Source organism: Stigmatopora nigra, chromosome 22 (genome assembly GCF_051989575.1).
Source record: "Stigmatopora nigra isolate UIUO_SnigA chromosome 22, RoL_Snig_1.1, whole genome shotgun sequence".
NCBI classification, from domain to species: domain Eukaryota; kingdom Metazoa; phylum Chordata; class Actinopteri; order Syngnathiformes; family Syngnathidae; genus Stigmatopora; species Stigmatopora nigra.
In genome coordinates this window covers 1,617,183-1,636,731 of record NC_135529.1, presented here as the reverse complement: position 1 = coordinate 1,636,731, position 19,549 = coordinate 1,617,183, and the positions used below count along the sequence as shown (strand labels likewise).

General features: G+C 38.0%; 1 protein-coding gene across 2 annotated transcripts; it reads right to left on the bottom strand.

Moving 5' to 3' along the window:
* Positions 1 to 7: 7 nt before the first annotated feature.
* On the bottom strand, positions 8 to 12,549 carry LOC144215756 (protein arginine N-methyltransferase 8-B-like). 2 transcript variants are annotated; one of them, XM_077744871.1, is made up of 11 exons: positions 12,425 to 12,549; positions 11,974 to 12,249; positions 9,815 to 10,042; positions 9,402 to 9,557; positions 7,535 to 7,598; positions 6,551 to 6,693; positions 6,059 to 6,146; positions 3,958 to 4,073; positions 2,262 to 2,412; positions 1,993 to 2,114; positions 8 to 1,456 (listed from the first exon to the last, which is right to left on the bottom strand). In XM_077744871.1, exons 2-11 carry the CDS (start codon positions 12,040 to 12,042, stop codon positions 1,373 to 1,375), a joined length of 1,221 nt encoding a protein of 406 aa, XP_077600997.1. In that variant the 5' UTR covers positions 12,043 to 12,249; positions 12,425 to 12,549; the 3' UTR covers positions 8 to 1,372. The 2 variants fall into 2 exon arrangements, with proteins under 2 accessions (XP_077600997.1, XP_077600996.1); XM_077744870.1 differs by lacking the exon at positions 12,425 to 12,549 and having other exon boundaries at positions 11,974 to 12,411.
* Between the last annotated feature and the right edge of the window lie 7,000 nt (positions 12,550 to 19,549).

The following is a 19,549-nucleotide window of genomic DNA, read 5'->3' as shown; positions in this document are numbered from 1 at the left end:
GAGTGGGCAATTTTTCACAGTGCAATTTATTCAATTTTCAAGACATCACAACAGGATTTGGAATACATACATTACAAATTAAATATGATTAACTGGAAGAGACATAAAAACATGCTTCTTATATATCTAGTGGCATTTAAATCAACACCCTCAAAAGAGTTCCCAAATATAGTATAAGCAGTGCTGTGATTTTACGCACATATTTTTAACAAAATACGTACATGTGTACTATGTACTCTGTAAGATAGATACAAGGGATTAAGAGTTTTACTTTTCTTCAATAGTTGATCAAACCTATACTTTATATTAGAAGTCCTTAGAGGGTATACCTTAGTCACATTATGCAAAGTATTTAGCTTACTCTTAAACGTATTCTCCAGTCAGTAGTTTTTGTCTATGTGGAATTCTGTAGGCCGTATTAAAATGACCAGGAAAATTGTTTGATGTGGTTAACAACAGTGTTCACAAGTCGTGTAGAAACAAATGACATGTTAACTTATTGTTACTAATGTAAATGCAGCATTGAAAATAAGAACCAGGAACACTTGGGAACTTGGTCAAGGCATTAAGCAAGGGAAACAAACCAGCCATTTCAAAAGGAGGAGACCCATTACATTAAGAGCTATATGGTTTTGATTGTGTGATCTTTATCATTTCAGTTGCAGTTTCTGGTGATGTATCATAGTAATCTTTGTGTCATAGAATTTTGGATACAGCTTGATCATTGGATCACATTAGTTTTTTTCACTATTAGTGGCATAGCAGAAAACTGTGTGGAACTCTGTTCAAACTGATGACACAGAACACAATATGGAATTCTGCAACAGTTGAAATCGCCCATCACACACGGTATTAGTACACTAACTATAAAATACATTACCTTTTCACATAGCACCTAATAAGTAGCCCTGCTGCTTGTACACTTCCTGCAGCACGGTAATGGTAATCCTTGGCTATGGTGCTCAGGTCAATATTTTTTTCATCACTAAGCATTAAGTAATACATTAATAATTTCATACCCAACCATAATTAAAACGTTTCACACCCAAAAAAAAAAAAAGACAATACCCTCATAAACTGACATACAACCCACCCCTAATCAGTGTAATTCAAGTCATGGTGAAAAACAAAACAAGTACATCACTTCATTTCACCAAAATGTACAGGTAGAATCAAAGTCTGAACACAAACACACACATTCACACAATTACATTCAGAGGTGTTTAACAGTCTCCGCCCATTACTTTCTGTCCGACAGTGTGCTTGGCGACTTATTAGTGAGATCATTTCTGTCTGCCCCATCCTTCTGTCTGCTATTCACCAAGGCTCTTTTCTTCCTCTCAGGCCTTGGAATTGATGTCTCCTCTTAAACCTAACGCATCTTATAGTCATGGCCTATCGCTGCTTCGCACAGTTGTCCTTTAAAATCCAGCTCAAATGTAAAGTCCAAGTCCCGCTGCATTGAGAGAGAAAACTCAAGTCAATCCAATTGCTCTCAATATTAGATTGTCATGGGTTGATATTTACACTTAAAATCTGCCAGTAAAAATGCAGGGATTGAATTCAAAGTGAAACATAAAGGTATTTTTGTAAATGCAGGACGGGTACAAGTGCAAAAAGCTTGTTGATGAACTCTAACAACTGTTAATCAGCTGTTTTTTGCCAGGCTTTTCCTGAGATTCTTTTGTTTACTGTGCTCTATGTTTCCATTTTTAGAGCATTTTATTTTTTCAAACAGCTTATAAACCTAATTGAATGCTACAGTTAACATTCATTTATTTTCATTACCACTTATCCTTACATATCCCAGCAAACTGTGCAGTAGGCAAGAGACAACCCGAATTGGTTACCAGCCAATCGCAGGGCACTTACAGACGAACAAAAAAGCACATTCATATCTAGGTGCAATTCAGTCTTAATTTTTTTTTGCATCTCAAAAAGATATCAATAGTAATGATACCAATGGACAAAATAGTTTTGTTTAACACTTACGATATTTTTGTCATTTGGCTTCATTGCAATGCTGCCAGTAATTTCCTCTCCTCTTCGCACTGTCAAATAGTCCTCCAGATAGAAAACTGTCTGCTTCCAGTGCGTGAATGCAGCATTTGGAGCTGGGAGACACATGTAACACACACACAAAATTACATGCCACATATATATACATACATATATATGTATATTTTACACTCAATCCTATAATGTCACTGCAAAACAAAGCATTACCGAGTTAAGTAACATGAAAATCAGCTACACCTTACCTGTGGAGAATCCAGTCTTTTTATGACACTTGGTGAACTCAATATTGAAATAAGTGACCAATGCATGAATGTAGTCATTTCTCTGGATCTGCAGACAGAATGCTGATGTGAAAGACAGATCTTCAGTCTTCACCGTGTAGATGTCCACCTCCTATTAGTGGAAAGAGATGGATCTCTTACATAAATGTAAATTCACAGGTATTTCACTATACATCACGATGGCCAGATTTTAAAAATACTATATCTTTTTATGTTAACTTTGGCAGCCCTTGATGGCGATAGAAATCCAATTTATTTGTGACTGAGAGTCAAATAAGTCAAATTGGATTTTACATCTACTCCCGTTAATAGAAGTGAAAGATAATCACTGCCAGTCTAATTTATCATAGAGCATGGTCATAATGAGCTCACTCTGCTCATTTGGAACTTCAGCGGGGAACCATTGTTCTCCTTGACAAGACGGACTTAATTACTAGTTTCCTTTCGTTATTTCCAATGTGACGCTGATTCTGCATGACCTCAGAGTAACATTTCACAATTAGCATCAGACATTGGTTAATGTCAAAAGAGTAAAAATAAGGTATGACAATGAGCAAGAAAGCAAAAAGCATCGAAAGAACAATGGCATCAAAACAGTGAATTTGGTAGTATCAATATTGGCAATGAACATGCATTTTATATTTATTAAGGGTGAACAATATGGAGTCTTTTAGCATACATGTGACTTCTAACTTCTATTTTGCACTGATCACAAGAGTTTAACAGTGTTTTACTCTCCAAACCCAAATTCACACTTTGAAGAATGTTTTGTTCTACTGTAATGGAAGATCTAAATCTAATTCTAATTGTAATATTTGATAAAATGTAACTTTATGATACTTGAGAAGCGTGAAAAATGTATTTAATTTCATTAGTTACCTCACTAATTCTCAACCTGACTTGTACCAAGTGACACATTTTACATCAGTAAACTCTTACTGCACACTACCAATTAAAACTATGACATTGCATTTAATTTAATTTGGATCATGCAATATACTCTACAAGTTGGTGTTACACATTGACAAATTGGTTTAAATTGGTCCATACAAGTCATAGTAAACATCATCATGCAACTGAGCACTGCCCAAATGGCCTATTTAAGTATTTCTTTTAGCTGTTTTAATGCTTAGTGTGAGTCTGCTTACAAAACCAAGCTCAGACACAACTTTAAAATGTAATCCAAGAAGTGACTCATAATTCTGTGACTAATTCTATTCTTAATCTATAATAACACAGATTGCTACCCACTAGATGGTGTTATATCTTATTTTGACACTGGGTGAGAAGCATCTGGTTTCGCCTCACAAAAGCATGTCTTTCAAACCTCAAGCCTTTGCTTGGTTTTTGTTCCAAGCACAGACCGTTGAACCAACGTGGTTTATGCTAAAAACAAGCAGTACCGAACTGCTATTAACGAATGACACTTGGCTGGTGAAAAGGTCTTTTGTAGTTGAAATGAAAATCCTGCAGCTAGTGACTTAGTAACCAACGCGACCACTAAAGTACTCAATGTGGATAGTTTGGAGAACCTTGCTTTACAACATGTCACCCTAAGAAACTGAATAGAATACGTAAGAATGAACAAATTGATCATTATAATGGTGGAGAAAAAAAAAACATTGTTAATGGTCATAAAAAAATGGATGGTACATACCTTGATAAGACAGGAATTGGTCACCACCTGTTTGGGATCCACTATATCGACCAGAGGCTCTTTCATTGCCACATTGCGAATACAAGTCATGTCAAAACCATACACATTCTCCCACCCTGCAGTAGAAAAAAAACAGTATAATTATTCTAGCGTGTGAAAGAATAAAGACGTTACTTGGAAATTCTTGCGTGCATTAAAAAGCCACGGATATAGACATTGTTTTGAGTTATATGACTATAAAACCACAAGAACTGAATCTCTTCCTTCATAGCACTTTTAATTCCTTACATTAGATCCTGCATTCTTTAGAAGCAATTTGCTGTCATTCGACACGCAAAAGAAAGACACGTTGTCTCAACATAAACTTCTTAAAGTGCTGCTTTCACAATTTAAATAAAAATACACTGCAAAACATCATCCGATAGAACAAACTGAGTCTGAGTTAAAGTCATGAGTGAGCACATTTTGGAGTACATTTGCCGGGTTATATAACCTATGATGTTCAACATTAAGATTAATGATGCTGTCCCTGTAGAAAGACGATGCTTTGCTAAGAGTAGTGCTTATAAAAGAGTGGGCTTTGCAGAAGGCCACTTCTACTTTGGTGCAGAGGTCAAATGAGGCCATCTGCCCACAGAAGGACAAGACGAGTGCAGATTGTGCATCACTCGTTTCAGTTCGTCCTGTGTGTAAACTTCACATTTACACAACATTAAATAAAATATATTTTAAGAGTTAAAGTATTGTGCGGTACCGGCATAACTCCAGGATGCATCAACTGTGACACTTCCTTGCAATTAGCAAGTATTTCAACAGTTATGTGAAGTGATATAGAATCCATGAAAGTCAACATGATTGAATGCATTTTTGTTGTTGTTATTCAACATGAAAAAAGGATTCTCTGAATGCATTTTTTTGTTGTCATTATTCAACATGAAAAAGGATTCTCTCGTACCTCAAACTAATTAAATTATTTGCAAGGTTGTGGAGTTGTTGTAGATGACTGCTGTTGTTTATGTTTCCTTTGACACATTTTGGAGAAATAGTTTTCGCTTTAAATATTGGGCAATTTGTGGTTTCTTCGGCAAGAAAACATCAGTTAAACTCAGTTACGTGTTTCTCAATGATGCTGAAGAAAAACCCTCAAACTAAAGCCACATGCCTTTTGTAGTGTTATTATAAAAATGGATATTCTTGTTGACCAATAGCCAAAATAAGTTTCTCACACTCACATTGTGGATCTGCATAATTTTTTTACAGTATTGTGTTACTGCACACAAGAGACATTCAGTGAAGGTTTAGATAAAAAATTACAGTCAATAAGTTCTTAATGTTGGGAGTTGCTTTTCTGCAGTTTCCCTCACACTCAGCTTTTTTTGTGAGTCTTTTAGCTTCCCTTTTCTATTCAACATGACAAATACTCTCTTCTTTCAGATAGTCCTGAGTCGCTTCTAGAGTGTCTTTGGAGTCATTATTCAACTGCACCATGAAAGGCCTCCCTATCCTTTGTTGCATTGTATTCAATAAGAGCAAAAGAAAATACAGTTTACATCTATTTATTCATGTCAGAAGTTACATCATCACTAAACACTAAGGACTCTCTCTATCTGTTCCATAAGCAGGCACACACATAACCCTCACTGTCTCTTCCATGTTCATAAATTCTTTCATTCATCCTCACTTGGGCCGCGGGGGGTACTGGAGCGGTGGCCAGCCGATCGCAAGGCACAAGGACACGGACAAGCATTAACGTCCTCATAACTAGTGGCAATTTAGAGTGTCCAACCAGCCCACCACGCATGATTTTTGGAATTTGGGAACAAACCAGAGTACCTGGGAAAACCCACGCAGGTCCGAGGAGAACAGCAAGCTCCACACAGATGGACATGGCCTGGATTCAAACCAAGGACCCCAGAGCTGTGAGGCTGACGCACTAACCACTCAAGTCGCCGTGCCCTCTTCGATGCTTTATATAAATATAATATGGTATGTTCATATTTGCAATTATGTCAATGGAGCAAATACTTCTAAGATCATTACATTTGCCAGATGAAAATGTGTGAAATATTACAAATTCTAGCATATTGACAGACATACTTACAATGTATTTTGAAGTCTTTATATTGCCTGTCCTCAATGGCCAAGATGTACAAAGAGGCACGATCGGGAAACATCAATCCACCAGGTTTCTTTTAAAGATAAAAAGCAGAGATAATGGGCTTTTTCTTTTTGCTGTAATTTGCAATATTCACAGCTGTTCATTATCTGCTGCAAAGATTTTGCCTGCACAGGAACTAGGCGACAATTTTCATCAGGACATAATTCACACATGTTGTTAGTTAGTAAACCTAAGTTAATGCCATTAAAATGACAATTAAAAGTTTCAATTACCTGTTACTTTTATGGATTTTAAATTTTATCATGAGGAAGGCTATAGGAAAGTCAAATGTAATAATTTCACTGCAGAATCAATGTCCAATATATTTGAACCGTGAAGGCTAGCAGTAAATGTTAAATGAGTTGACTTTACAAACGGCAAACATGACATTTTTAATGAAATTTCAGTGTGTTTTGTGTCATTAATGCTGTGTACCAGCCACTTGTCCCTGGCAAAGATGACCGTGTTCAGCATGGATTCATAGAAGAGACAATAGCCCATCCACTCTGATATAATGATGTCCACCTTCTCCACAGGGAGCTCCACATCCTCCACTTTTCCATTAATGATGGTAATCACTAAAACACACAATTTGAAAGGAATCTATGCAGTTGTCAAGGCAGGAAATATTGAAGATTTGATGTGGTGACATTGGTGGCGTAATTGTGTGAGAAAGGGATTATTTAAACCACAAAGATAGACCGTCTGTACAAAGTATGTACCATTATGGTGATTTTAAGCATGTGTGCGGCGCAGCTGGAGGTTAACCAGAGATTTTGTGAGACTCTGCAATTGGAGAAAAGTAGCTGACTATGGCTTTTGCCTGTTGTGTCACAACTTTTTTGGCCTGACGCAAGAGTCAGTTTTAAGCACATCTTAGTCCTTGTGGCTCTTTTAGGTGATTGGCTTCTTTGTTTTGGATATTTTTTCTATCTCAAGCCAAGTATATTTTATCTTATTTATGTGAATCAGATGAATAAAATGTACTAGTGTACGCTGCAGTGTAAGTCATCGAATTAGGCCATTTTATGGAGTTTTGGTACTGCAGTCGGAAGCTCGGAAAAACATTTTGTCTCTAAAGTAGTGCACTACTTGTTCCCTTTTATTGATTTAACTGCCTATGGGATGTCATGAACACATCTGTACATCTTGCATAGTTGTTTCAAATCTGTAACAGACCTTTCTATAGCGAAATTGTATGTTAAAAAAATCATAGACCATTTTTCAAATAATACATATTGTACAAAGTAAGTTAAATGAAGAAAAAACACAATGTAGACGTGTGCAAAGGGAATCACTGGTCTTCTCTATAGCAGTACAAAAAATCAACTCTTGCATTGAAGTTGGAGATTTACAATGGTAGCAATTAAGATTTTTGTGATAAAGTGAAAGGCACCAGAAAGATGAGAAATCTCCTACCACTGTCAAGGTGATTGGACTTGATGATCCTTTCTGAGTGTTCAGAAATACTTGAACATTCAATCTGGGGGAAGAACAGGAAAAGAATACAGCTCTGTCATCTTTTGGATAAAAGAGGAAACAGACATTATTTTATCTTCCAAGTCAATGCAACATTAGGAAGTGTGAGGTTCAATCTCCAATTTTTTTTCATAACCACATTATATTTCATCTGTCAGGGGTAATTTGGAAGTGCATCTGGTCGACATAAAAAACACATCAGAAGTAAAAAGAGATGAATAGAGAGTCTTGATGCAGTGTATTGTGAGACCTCAAGACTCCCAAGTTGTTTGGTTAGGTGCAACCAGACAACAGTTTGATGTTTCCAATAATGAGTTTTGATTCTTTGTGCCTCTCAAATAATGGGTTGGTGTGATGGCAAGGGTGCCACGTGTGACCCTTGGGAATATGTGTTTTTGTTGGCCCTACTACTAGAAAAAATGTAATTGCACATCCACTACAATAGGCCATAGTTATTCTACCGTTGCCTCTATTGTGTAATGTGTTTTTATCCCAGAACAGCGTAATTAAATCCCCAAGAGAGTACTATTGCACAGATAAGACTGCAAGAGATGTTGATCATTGGCCCAAAATGCTATAAAGCCCAAATGCTAAAAAGAGGAGTTTAAGGCATATTTAGTACTTGACTTAGACTTTGATTAATAATTTTGATATACTTGAAATCAGTTCTGTTACTGATTAAAAGCACACTCCAGTCATTTTAAGGATTTGTTTATAAATACATGACTTATGTTTGAGGATGAGTGCATGCACATACACAGGCTGAGAACAATTGAGTGATAAATCTTAGTTATAGCAAGAATGAAGCAGCAGTCATATGCCTGACCACTTTTAGAGAAAAAGTGAAAAAAAATATGTTTTTTTCATCTATGTTGGTTACGAGGATCCTAATTTCTTTCAGCATTCTCAATGAATCAGAACTAATGGTTGCCTTACATTTGAATAAATGTTATAAGGAAATTGTACTTTATCATTTGATATGGTGCAAATGTAAGGCACATGTGACTATATGGGATCAGTTATAGTGTATATCATCACGCCTATTGGACAAATGGAATCGAGCAAGTAATTTATTTGGACTTGTGACCATCAATTTCTTTATTTTTTTCAAAATTAGTCCATCTGATAGTATGTTGTTTTTCTGGTTAGTCACCCAGGTTTTCACCTTAGTTGCCCCTACTTAAAAAGATTCTTCATACACTTTTGAGTACAAAAGTATGGGCCTGTCTTTTGTGCGATAATCATGATCAAAGTGGACTCGATCCCTCAACTAAAAAATGCCATTTTTGGGTGTTTGAGAAAGCCAGATGGGCATCAGTGACACAAAAGTGAGTTGAAGCTGAAACAAAAATGCTGCTAGAGAGAAAGAGAGAGGAGGGATGGCTGGCCAAATCGTCACGCATATGCATGTCAAGCACTACCTTACAACACTCTTGGCAATTCCAAGTTAATCATTCCTCGCCTGAAGCAAACTACTCTCAGGCCTACTCCCAAAATAGGATCCATGTGTTTATCCAGAGCAAGTAGCGTGTATCCTCTGACATGACCTGACTAGCAATGACTTGCACCCCCTGTTCATGGTGATATAGAGGATTCTTTAATGGTTGCTGCTCGCCATGTGTACGGACCTGAGAAGCCATAACACTTTTATCGCCTGCCTATGAGATGGGAGATTCCTCTAAGATTATACTAAGATGGACCTGTGGTGCACTGCTTCAAATAAAAAGTGTGGTTGTATCAACAGAGGAGCAGAAAGTAGTACACACTCTCTAAAAGGCTGTCATATTCAGACACGTGAGTTACTTACACCATACACATGTTTTGCTCCTGCCTTGGCTGCAAACATGGATAAGATCCCCGTGCCACTTCCAACATCCAGAACTATTTTGTCCTTAAACACGTGCTTGTTATGATACATGGAATTGCGGTAGGTGAGTGTCCTCACTTCATCTTTCAGCATCTCCTGGTTTAATGAACAACAAAAACATGCATTGCTTTACATAAAAATTCTGCACAGAAGGGCCGTTTATCATAACAAGAACTGCACCACAGTTAACGACAATTTAATGGTTGTTATTGGTTCCCATGTGAACCACTTTCGAGCATTGTTTCATTTGAACAAATGGAAGTGTAGACGCTGCAGTTTTCTTGCAGCGGGGGAACAACTAAAAATTCAATGTACGTAGTAGCTATCATATCAATAAGTATACACCAACATACCTCATGGATACCAAAGTGGGCATAAGAATCAAAGTAGTAGTCTTTTGAGGTCATCTCGTCAGGATTAAACAGCTTTCCCATCTTACCCCGACCAGGACAGCTGGCAAGGGTGGCAGCATGTGGTGGGAGGGGGGGTCTAGGGGTGGGCTGGATGGAAGGCACAGGCTTTGGCAAAGAGCTTGGCTGAGCCAACTGTGAGCCGATGATGCGGACTGGCTGTTGCTGCGGCTGTTACAGAAAAAGTAGATTTAAATTACCGAAAAAAGATGATACTTTGCTTCTTAACTAATTGTATGTCATTCACGGTGACAGGTGTCCAGTCCATTTAGGGGGGGAGGTTTTGCAGTCATCATTCTTTGACAGCACTAAAAATTCAAATAGATTGAATATCTTTTCCAAACTCAAAACCCAGATTGCTGTTCCATTTGGCGGTTTGGTTTGCCCAAGCAGCCCAACGATTCTAGCATACACGCTAGATCATCAACTTGAATTTAGTCCATCTGTTAGCACAAGGAAATAAATTCTTCCTCCACACAGAAGGTATGCTATAAAAAATGCCATTATTATCTTATCGAGAGGTTGCTGGGAAGGCTGAATAAAGCAGAGACAAACAGACGGATGCATTTAAGAAGTATGCCAATAGCTAAATAAAGAAGTCAATTTCTTTCAGTACAAAAATAATCAACATGTCCAAGGACACAATGCTAAATAAAATGTTCAGTCATGTACAAGCTTGATGCCATTGTAAATTCAGCACACAAAGTCTGTAGCTACATACATGTATGTACCAATTTATCCAATTGCTATGACGAATGTGAGTGCTGGCCTTTCAGCCATTGTGGGTATCTGTTGTGTAAATGTATAAGAATGATAGAGATATCTGCTTGGCAAGGATCATAATTTAGTTTGCTAGGAACAATGCATATTCATAAACATTTACATTTGTGTATAAGTATTTTGCATTTGATGGACTGTTATTGCCCATGGCTCAATGCTATAGTGACTAATACATTATGCATTTAAGCCAAAGCGTCAAGTTGGTGTGGTTTTCTTCTCTTGAACTTTTTAAAACATGCGTAGGCGTGACAAATAGCGAAGTGCTGCCAGTGCATAAATGTTAGGAATGAATGCTGAAGTGTTGGTTTCTAACTTGTAATGCAAAATAAAAGATTTCTATTTAGGTATCTGCAATTCAGACTGGTACCACGGACAGCGCCAATTGGGACCCATTGAATAGAGATGGCTCATTCAGCTTCTTCATGCATTGTTAATTTAATTCGATAAATACTCCGGCTAAAATATAAAAGGAGAGAAGTCTAACAATTTACACAAACTACATACAATCGTAAGTAAACTGATTTATTATTATGACCCGATTTGCAATAGTACATTGCTTTAACAATCAATGTTGTGGTAGGGCAGCATATTCATTTATAGGGGCTTTATTTTTATATATAATTTAATAGGCAGCCCAGTGGGTGGGTGGTTAGAGTGGTGCGGGGTTCAAATCCAGGTCGGTCCACTTGTGACGAGTTTGCATGTTCTCCCCAGGCCTGCGTGGGTTTCCTCCGGGTACACCGATTTCCTCCCACATTCCAAAGACATGCACTTTAAATCGCCTCTATGCATGAGGTGTGAATGATTGTCCGTCATTGGCTGAATCAGGGTGTTCCCCGCCTTTGGCCCGAAGTTAGCTGGGATAAGCTCCAGCACCCTCTGTGAACCTTGTGACGGTAAAGCGGTTCAGAAAACGAATGAATAATGTAATAGCCAGCGTTCCATCAAGTAAGAAAGTAAAGCAGATCAATGCAGATTTTTTTAGCAGTTGTGGCATTGCTCATATTGAAAACTCCAACGGATTCTTTCAAGGCAAAACGAGACAACCATGATGTGGACCAACCAGGTCATAATGAAGACACTATATATGCAGGATGGGCAGCACTTTGTACGTTTTGCACGTTTTGGGATAATTCTCACTTATACCCAAATGCCCAGCATGCCAGTTAACACACAAGTGTCCAACCTTGCGATGAGGACCCCCTCCCCCTCAACTTTTCAACTGGAAGCAGCACCCCAAGACAATTGTGAGCGTCAGAGTCCTAACAAGTAAGAGCAGCCGATTGGTTTTACGCAACCAAAAAAGCCACTTGCTGACTTACCTCAATGCTCTCGGAATCCGCCATTTTTCTCCTTAGGAGCATGCAACGCGTCGAGTGCTTGATTCCCATAAGAAAAACGTGTTCTGACGCTTGGTAGGTGAGAAAACGACGTCCCGTGCACCTCCAGCTGTCCGACAGAGATTTGTCATTGAGCACTCGTCATTTTCAGTCCCCGATGCATCTGGAAGTGCAAAAAACTACAGGAACCACCAAAGGCCAGCAAAGTGTCGGTGCTGCAAAGTTGTCCAGCTCCCATGGTGCAAAACTTCTGCTCTTCTGTGTCAAGGCAAAACGAGAGGACAGACGAAATGAAATGAAAATACGTCGAGGTGCACGAAAGATGTGTGGTTGGCACTAAGAGCACAACCGGCGCAAAATAGTGGATCGCAAGCCACTTTGATTGATTCCACTACTGCAACGTTGTTTCTAAAAATAGGAACAGTGCGGTTACCTCACACAGCGCACGAACCCGCGCTCGCCGACGACGACGCGCACGGCAATCTGATGAGTTTGATACGTGTACGGGTCCTCGCCGCATTACAGTAGACACGACATCTGTTCACTGGCTTGCTGCACAAAATCACTTTAAACTGGAAACTACATTTTCTGCACCGCGTATCTTCACAAAGATCGCAGGGGGTGCTGGAACATTTCCCAGCCAACTATGGGCACCAGGTAGGGTGCCATTCAATCCCAGTATACAGTTATTGTATTACAAGGGTGCAGCTCTTTGCTTTTTAATCATATTTTGTATAATCCGTGGATCTTTGCCTCATTTCATGTTGATCTTATTTTCAATTTGTATGTTCTCTTAAAACACTAGAATTCATCATGGTCCATTAAAAAACAAATAATAATTAGGCAGATTGGATTTTTTTAATGCTCATCCTGACGTAAGGGGTGGCTCTTCAACTCTAAGTTACAAATGTTGGCTTTCTGTGTCTAACTTGTTCGCCACCCCTGTTATATTCATGTTCTGGAGACAACAAGGGTCGTGGGTGGAGGGGGTGCTGTAGCCAATCCCACCTAACTATAGGTACCAGGTGGTAGAGAAACTGAATCGGTGGCCAGCCAATCGCAAGCCACAAGGAGACAGACAACTATTCCATTTAGAGTGTTCAATCATCCTATTCTTCTTCTTTTGCGATGTGGGAGTACCCGGAGCAAACCCAAACATTAACGGGGAGAACATGCAAACTCCACACAGTGAGGACCAACCTGGAATCAAACCCACTACCCCAGAACTGAGAGGCGACGCGCTAGCCAATTGGCAGCCGGGCCGCCTGCAGCAATTATATCAGAATAGAATGATAATATAGATGTTGGTGTTGGCACACATATTTTATGATTCACCTGATGCCAAGAACCTTTTATCTCATCAGTTGACACAAGTGTTGGGGGCTAATACTTTTTAATACTCTTTGACAGGATTCTATTGTTTGTTTGGTGTGTAAAAATTAGTGAAAGTGGGCTTTTAATGAACACTGCCCTTGGAAACAAGCAAACTTTAGTACCAAATATATCTGCGTTTTGGGCACTGTTAAAATCATTTATTTTCCCCTAAAATTGATGCTTCTTTTATAATCCTTATTTATGAATTCTGGTGTTGTTCAATGACCTCCAACCAATTATTTTGAAGCTCTGTATTATACAGCTCCCTGCAGTAAAACAAGAAACATTCATCATCCACCAAACCCATCAAGAAAACAAGGATAAATGAATTAATATATAAAAGAGAGTTTAACAATAAAGAGCAAATGACAAATGTAGTAATAATGCACTATTATTACGCCTTACAAAAAGGTGCTCATTGATGGTGTGCTTTATAATTTGGCAAAGTATGTTGTTATGAACATATGAGGAGTCAAATTAAGCATGTCAAAATTTAACAATAGAATTTTATCAATAATAGTTTGATAGTTGTTGGTTCGTGTGCCATTATTATGTAGCAAAAAAGTTGCTGTGTCACAGGCATATTTCCATACTGTTGCAGTTCTTGTACTGCAGTAATTCTGCAGTCCTGGCATTCCTATTCCTCTGAACTACTTCTCTTGTATGGTGGACTGATGTCTATTTTAAGTAATGGCCATCTTTCTTTCCCACCCACACTACTCACCATTTGCTACATTATTCAGCACTGAGAGTAGGCAGACAATCACCGGGTAGAAAGCTGCAAAGGCAGCATTATGTATTTCCATGCCAAGTGACAATTCATTCATTTGCACCTAATATAAGACCTATATTTTGCCATACAGATGGTTCTCCTTTTGAACCAAATATAGATGACTTTAACCTGATTCACCTCTGGGTAATTACTGGAATAATGAGCTGTAGAATTAGTAACAGAGAAGGCAAATGACTCCTTTCCTCACAAGCTCCTTGGGACATTCAAAAATACACTGGAATGACTTCACCTTAATCCCCCTGGTGTATCTATATTGCTCTTTTCCCTGTTTAAAATATTGCACTGCCTGCTCTAGCTGAAAATACCTTTCTTCTGATATGCTATGAATTTTAACAATGTGTTGCTTTTGTCAGATTTAGACCTACAGCGGGGGTGTCTAACCACACTAGTGCGAGTGCACGACAGAGATTCATGATTATTGGGAGAATACTGCTACTCTGCAAAGCCTAATTGGGTCGATGACATCCATTTCATTTGAAGGCCAAAATGCTTTGATTCGGACCTTTATACAGTACATTTGTACAGATAAGGGAGAAAATCTGTTATAGTTCATTAAATCCATTGTGCTATGTAATGTGTCAGTGTCATAGTGAAGCAAAGGTTACTACCTCTTTGACATTTGCTGCCTTTCTATTCCCAATAAATCTCATTTAATACATACTCGAAGCATTCCATTCACCTAAAATGTTTTTTATTGTTTGTCTGGCGTTCCAACAACCTCAAGGAAAACAAATTAAAGATGCTCTATGTATGTAGGAGTTGAATTTCTGTTATGGAAAATATAATTATTTTTGTCTATTTGGGATTGCAACCAAAAGATAAGAAAAATAGCTTTGCTTGAGCTGCAATGAAATACTCAACTGCTGATTACAACTGCATTTATTTGAATGCAAGTTGAGCATAAATGTTATCCACATTCAAAAATCATCGCCTTCAGAAACTTAAATTTGAAAAAATTAAGTCATGTGTTGGCCAAATAACTCTAAAGATAGTATGTGCTATAAGTGTTAAAGCTACATCACAAAACTTACAAATAGACTTTGTCATGAATTAAAATGAAATCTTGACAAGAACATTGGAAGATTATACAATTGTCTTCGGTAATTTGTACTAGGTATGTACATGTGTGGACCTGTACCTTCCTCTATGAATGTTTAGACGGCAATTTTGTTGTATCTTCCATTACAATAACAATCTTTCTATCTCGTTATCATGTTGGAGAGTACTGTATAAACATAATTAATGGTAATGAAGCTATTACTCACATGAGTAAACATTCGATATTGCAGGTAGACAAAAATTGTTTTCCAGAAAACAACATTTGCAAACAAAGGCTGAATGTCCCCGCAAACATTTCACCTGTGATGCAGTCAAGGGAAAAGATTCATATTTAATGACCCACTTGCAACAGTATTTTCTGTTAGGACACCAGCCATAACAGAACCCAGAACCAGGTCGTCAAATTTTGCTTAGAAAATAAAGGCATTTTCTAAGATTTTTTTTTAAATAAAAAGAAAGCCTTATCGATAAATATCAATCATGGTTGCTTTTAAAATATATATCCCTCAACTTGCGAGAATATTAAATCATTGACTGCCTTTGACAGCAATGTGTGCTCAATACATTGAACTCCATTGAAATGGATTAATGGTCTAGAATTAATCAACAATGTGGTTCCTCTTTTTTTTATGTATGGCTTGATGCCCCCGGATGTATTGGATAACTCAAGGTTGACTATAATTCTTCCGCAGCAAAAATTTTGCCTACCTGGCTCCTTGCAGTGAGATCAAATACCAAATAAAGCATCAATCAGCATGTTTACATTCTGAATAGCTAAGCTCTTGACACTGATACTCCAAGTGTAAAAGGCTTTTATTTAATTTTCCATTTACTCAATCACAAAATATTTACTTTAAATTACTAATTCTTAAATTCAATGTCTACACCTCATCTAAACAAACTAATGATATGGTTGGAATGCTGAAAATAAAATTCTGACATGATATGCATTGATATACATACATACCAATTTGCAGTTAGCACTCCATTAAAACCTGCTTTATACATCTGACAATAAACCTTTTACATATTCATGCCAAGAGATTTTATTATAAAGCTTTATTTGATTTCAATGAAAGTTTACGTACATGTTTAGTTTTCTACAACAGTGTTGATCGCCATCTCAGCCAAAAAATGTGAAGCACAAAACAGATTGATGACACAAGCCTTTTAAATTCATCTTGTAAAACATCAGAGTGCTGCTATAGCTCACAATGGCAAATAGAATATAAATAATCCATGTGCTACTTGGCAACAAAATAACTTTTAGATATCTCCACGCTATTAATATGTCCAAGCTTACTCCCCAAAAACATTTTAAGGTCGTCTCTTGGCGTGGTGATACTCTTGTCCGCATTCCATTGAAAAAAATATACTGTATGCAGACCTCCCCTATGGTTTTGAGTGCATTCAGTTCTAAGGTTTGCGACAGGATTTGGCATTCTCCTCACACTTAATTGTCTTCACTCATGATTGCACCATCACAAGAAGGATGACACTGGTGGCTTGTCAATAGAGGGCACTGGAGACCCGGCCCACTGCTTGGACCATTTGATTCCAAGATTTAAATTATTTGTGACTTGATTGACAGTCGACCAAATGACTTGCGACTTGCTTGTGACTTAGATCATAGGGGCTCAGAATAAGAATCCTCTTGATCACGGACGAAAGTGGGCATTTGCGGTAAAAAATAACCGTTACTAAGAAAAAAAAGACAACTTCAGTTAAAATCATTTTCCGATTTAGTTATTTGCATTTTGCTATTTATTTTTTTCTTTCTGAGTCCATTAATGTTCATATTTGATCATTGGAATAGCTAAAAATGGGTGAAACCTGTTTAAATATGTCTCATGGGCAAGGTCTTAACTGACAACATGAAGACAAACGCACACACAAGAACTGTCACAGTGACCAATGAAATTCACATTGATGCATCGTTGGTCATTTGATGGAGATTGACAAATAAAAGACCAGATCTTGACAGTTCCATTTTGAGCTCAAGTGACCTGAGAAAGAAAAAAATCTGCTTCTGTTTCTCAGGCCATCCCAATACAGTCAATTGAAAGATTTGTAACTGTTCACAAACCAACAGCAATAACTATATTTAACAAGTGTCAATGTCCTTTTGGATTACGATAATCACCCTGCTGCTTTGACGAAAACATGTACTACATAACAAACATCTTTCCGGTACTGAGAGCCAATTGGATCTGTTTGGTATGCAGGAGTGTTCAGAGCAATAAAAAAAGACTTACTGCAGGTAACATCCTTCTTCGGGCACTCAGCCAACATAAAGGCTTATAGCTCATTCATCCTCGAGTGTCGATTCATATCCATTACCAGAGCTTCTCTGTGGAACAGGACAGCTGATGGAAATTAAAAATGAAGGTCCAATGCTGTTGAGCCAACTCTATGACAGAAACGAGCATATTTCTGTGAGATTTAATTCATTCTGATTGCAGGCTCACAGACAGAGTGAAAACAAATATTTGTGTTGAGAGGATGTCCAAAAAAAAAGTCCCCCCCATTCAGATATGACCTCTTTTGATTTAAAACTTTTATAAAACATGTCAATCTGAAAACAATTGGAGTTTGTCAATCAGCCTGATGGAATTTAGCATGTTATTTGAATCCATAATCATGCCATTTAGTGTTTGAAAACTCTCACTGATGTTGCTCATTCTTAGGAATCCATCTATTTTCTTTAATACTCATCCTGAGTCAAACTGTATACATTTATGAAATATAAACAAGAACAGGGGCAGCAAATGAGTGGGAAAGTTAAGGAATGCACCAAAGCATTCCACTGGTTAAAAACTTTTGAAGATAAACACAAAAAAAGCTAATTGACAAAATAAACACAGGCAGGTTTGCCGAGCTTTTGGACTTTGGGCTGCTTTTACTTGGGTAAATCTTACCTTGCTATTATTACATTATGCTCACAGTTATTTGCAACAGATGATGACACAAGTACATACATTGTATTCAACCTCCCAGAAGGGAGTCTTATTCATGTAATCTGTTCTTCTCCACGGGCAAATCAGTTCCTCTTCTAGCCTTTTTATTTCCTGCTGTCTCTCATTTTATAATTGTAAAATAAATAAATGTGGGGACACAATCTCAGACACAATTTAGTCCCCAGGCTTTGTTTACTGGGTGGTTTCTTATGTCAAAGTTTAGTCATGCTTGTCTTTTTGAAAACTAAGTTAAACGAAAATTCCAAGATGCTCTGAGTTGGTATGTATTGCATTTGTGTATTTATTTGGTCCTTTGCAACAGGCTTGTGACCAGTCCAGTATTTACAATATTAAACCCTATCATAACGGACAGACACAAACATTTGTTATGTTTGTGTGAAGGTTTCAAATGATTAATTTTGTTGGTGTGGTGGAAAGACCGTTTGAGTAATTTCCCAATGGAGTGGATGGAACCGATAGACATTGGTGGTAGTGAAGGCAGGGACACATTTCGTTGTTGCTGGCTGGCATGAACATTTCGCGAATGGAATTTCTGGAAGAGATCCCGGAACAAGGGAAAAAGGGTGGAGTAGCCTGAGGGTTCAAGGCGTAAGGAGAGATGGAGTAGTCGATTTATGGTAGAGCCTGTGGTCATTTAGCTGGTTGTTGATGTGAGTGGAGTAGTAATGGGTCTTGGCATGGAAAGAGCAGCTTTCTATTTTAACAGATGGTCCTCGAAGCCTTTAAGGTGGACGTAAAGGCCGTTTTTTTGAAGAGCTGTTCAAGATGATAGCCGGCAGCCTTGATGGTGCGGAGTTCAGGCATGAATCAAGGAGCATGGAAGGACAAAGAAACAAGCTGTTTCTCAATTCAAGGGTTGCACAGACAGTACTTAAGCAGCTCTCTATGTCATTGTTATATCTGCATGTGTGTTTTCAATTTTCTCTCTCACTCCAGATACAAATTGAAGTGGATGGGTAGTCATTTCACCTGCACCAAAAGTGCCCGTGAAAGAATCAACATGAATATTTAATAGAATGCGGAGAAATAGAGATGCTGACAGAGGCTAATCAGTAAACTGTTGCGATCATGGGCAGAGGACCTCAAAGCAGGCAAATACACACTTGATGTGGAACTTTCTATTTATTGAATGCGTTCCAAAGACAGGCGAAGGCACAAAACGAGCAGCGTAGACGAGTCGTCTGGGATAGATTCATTTCAGCTGGACCCCAACCACGATCCGAGAGAAAATATAAATCATTGGATTTGATTTGTGTGAAATCATTAAAATTGTAGCTCATGATAATTTGAGCTTTCCATATGTGAGTTGGCCAGTATCTTGCAGCTCTGATAATTAACAGGTGGACAGAAAAGA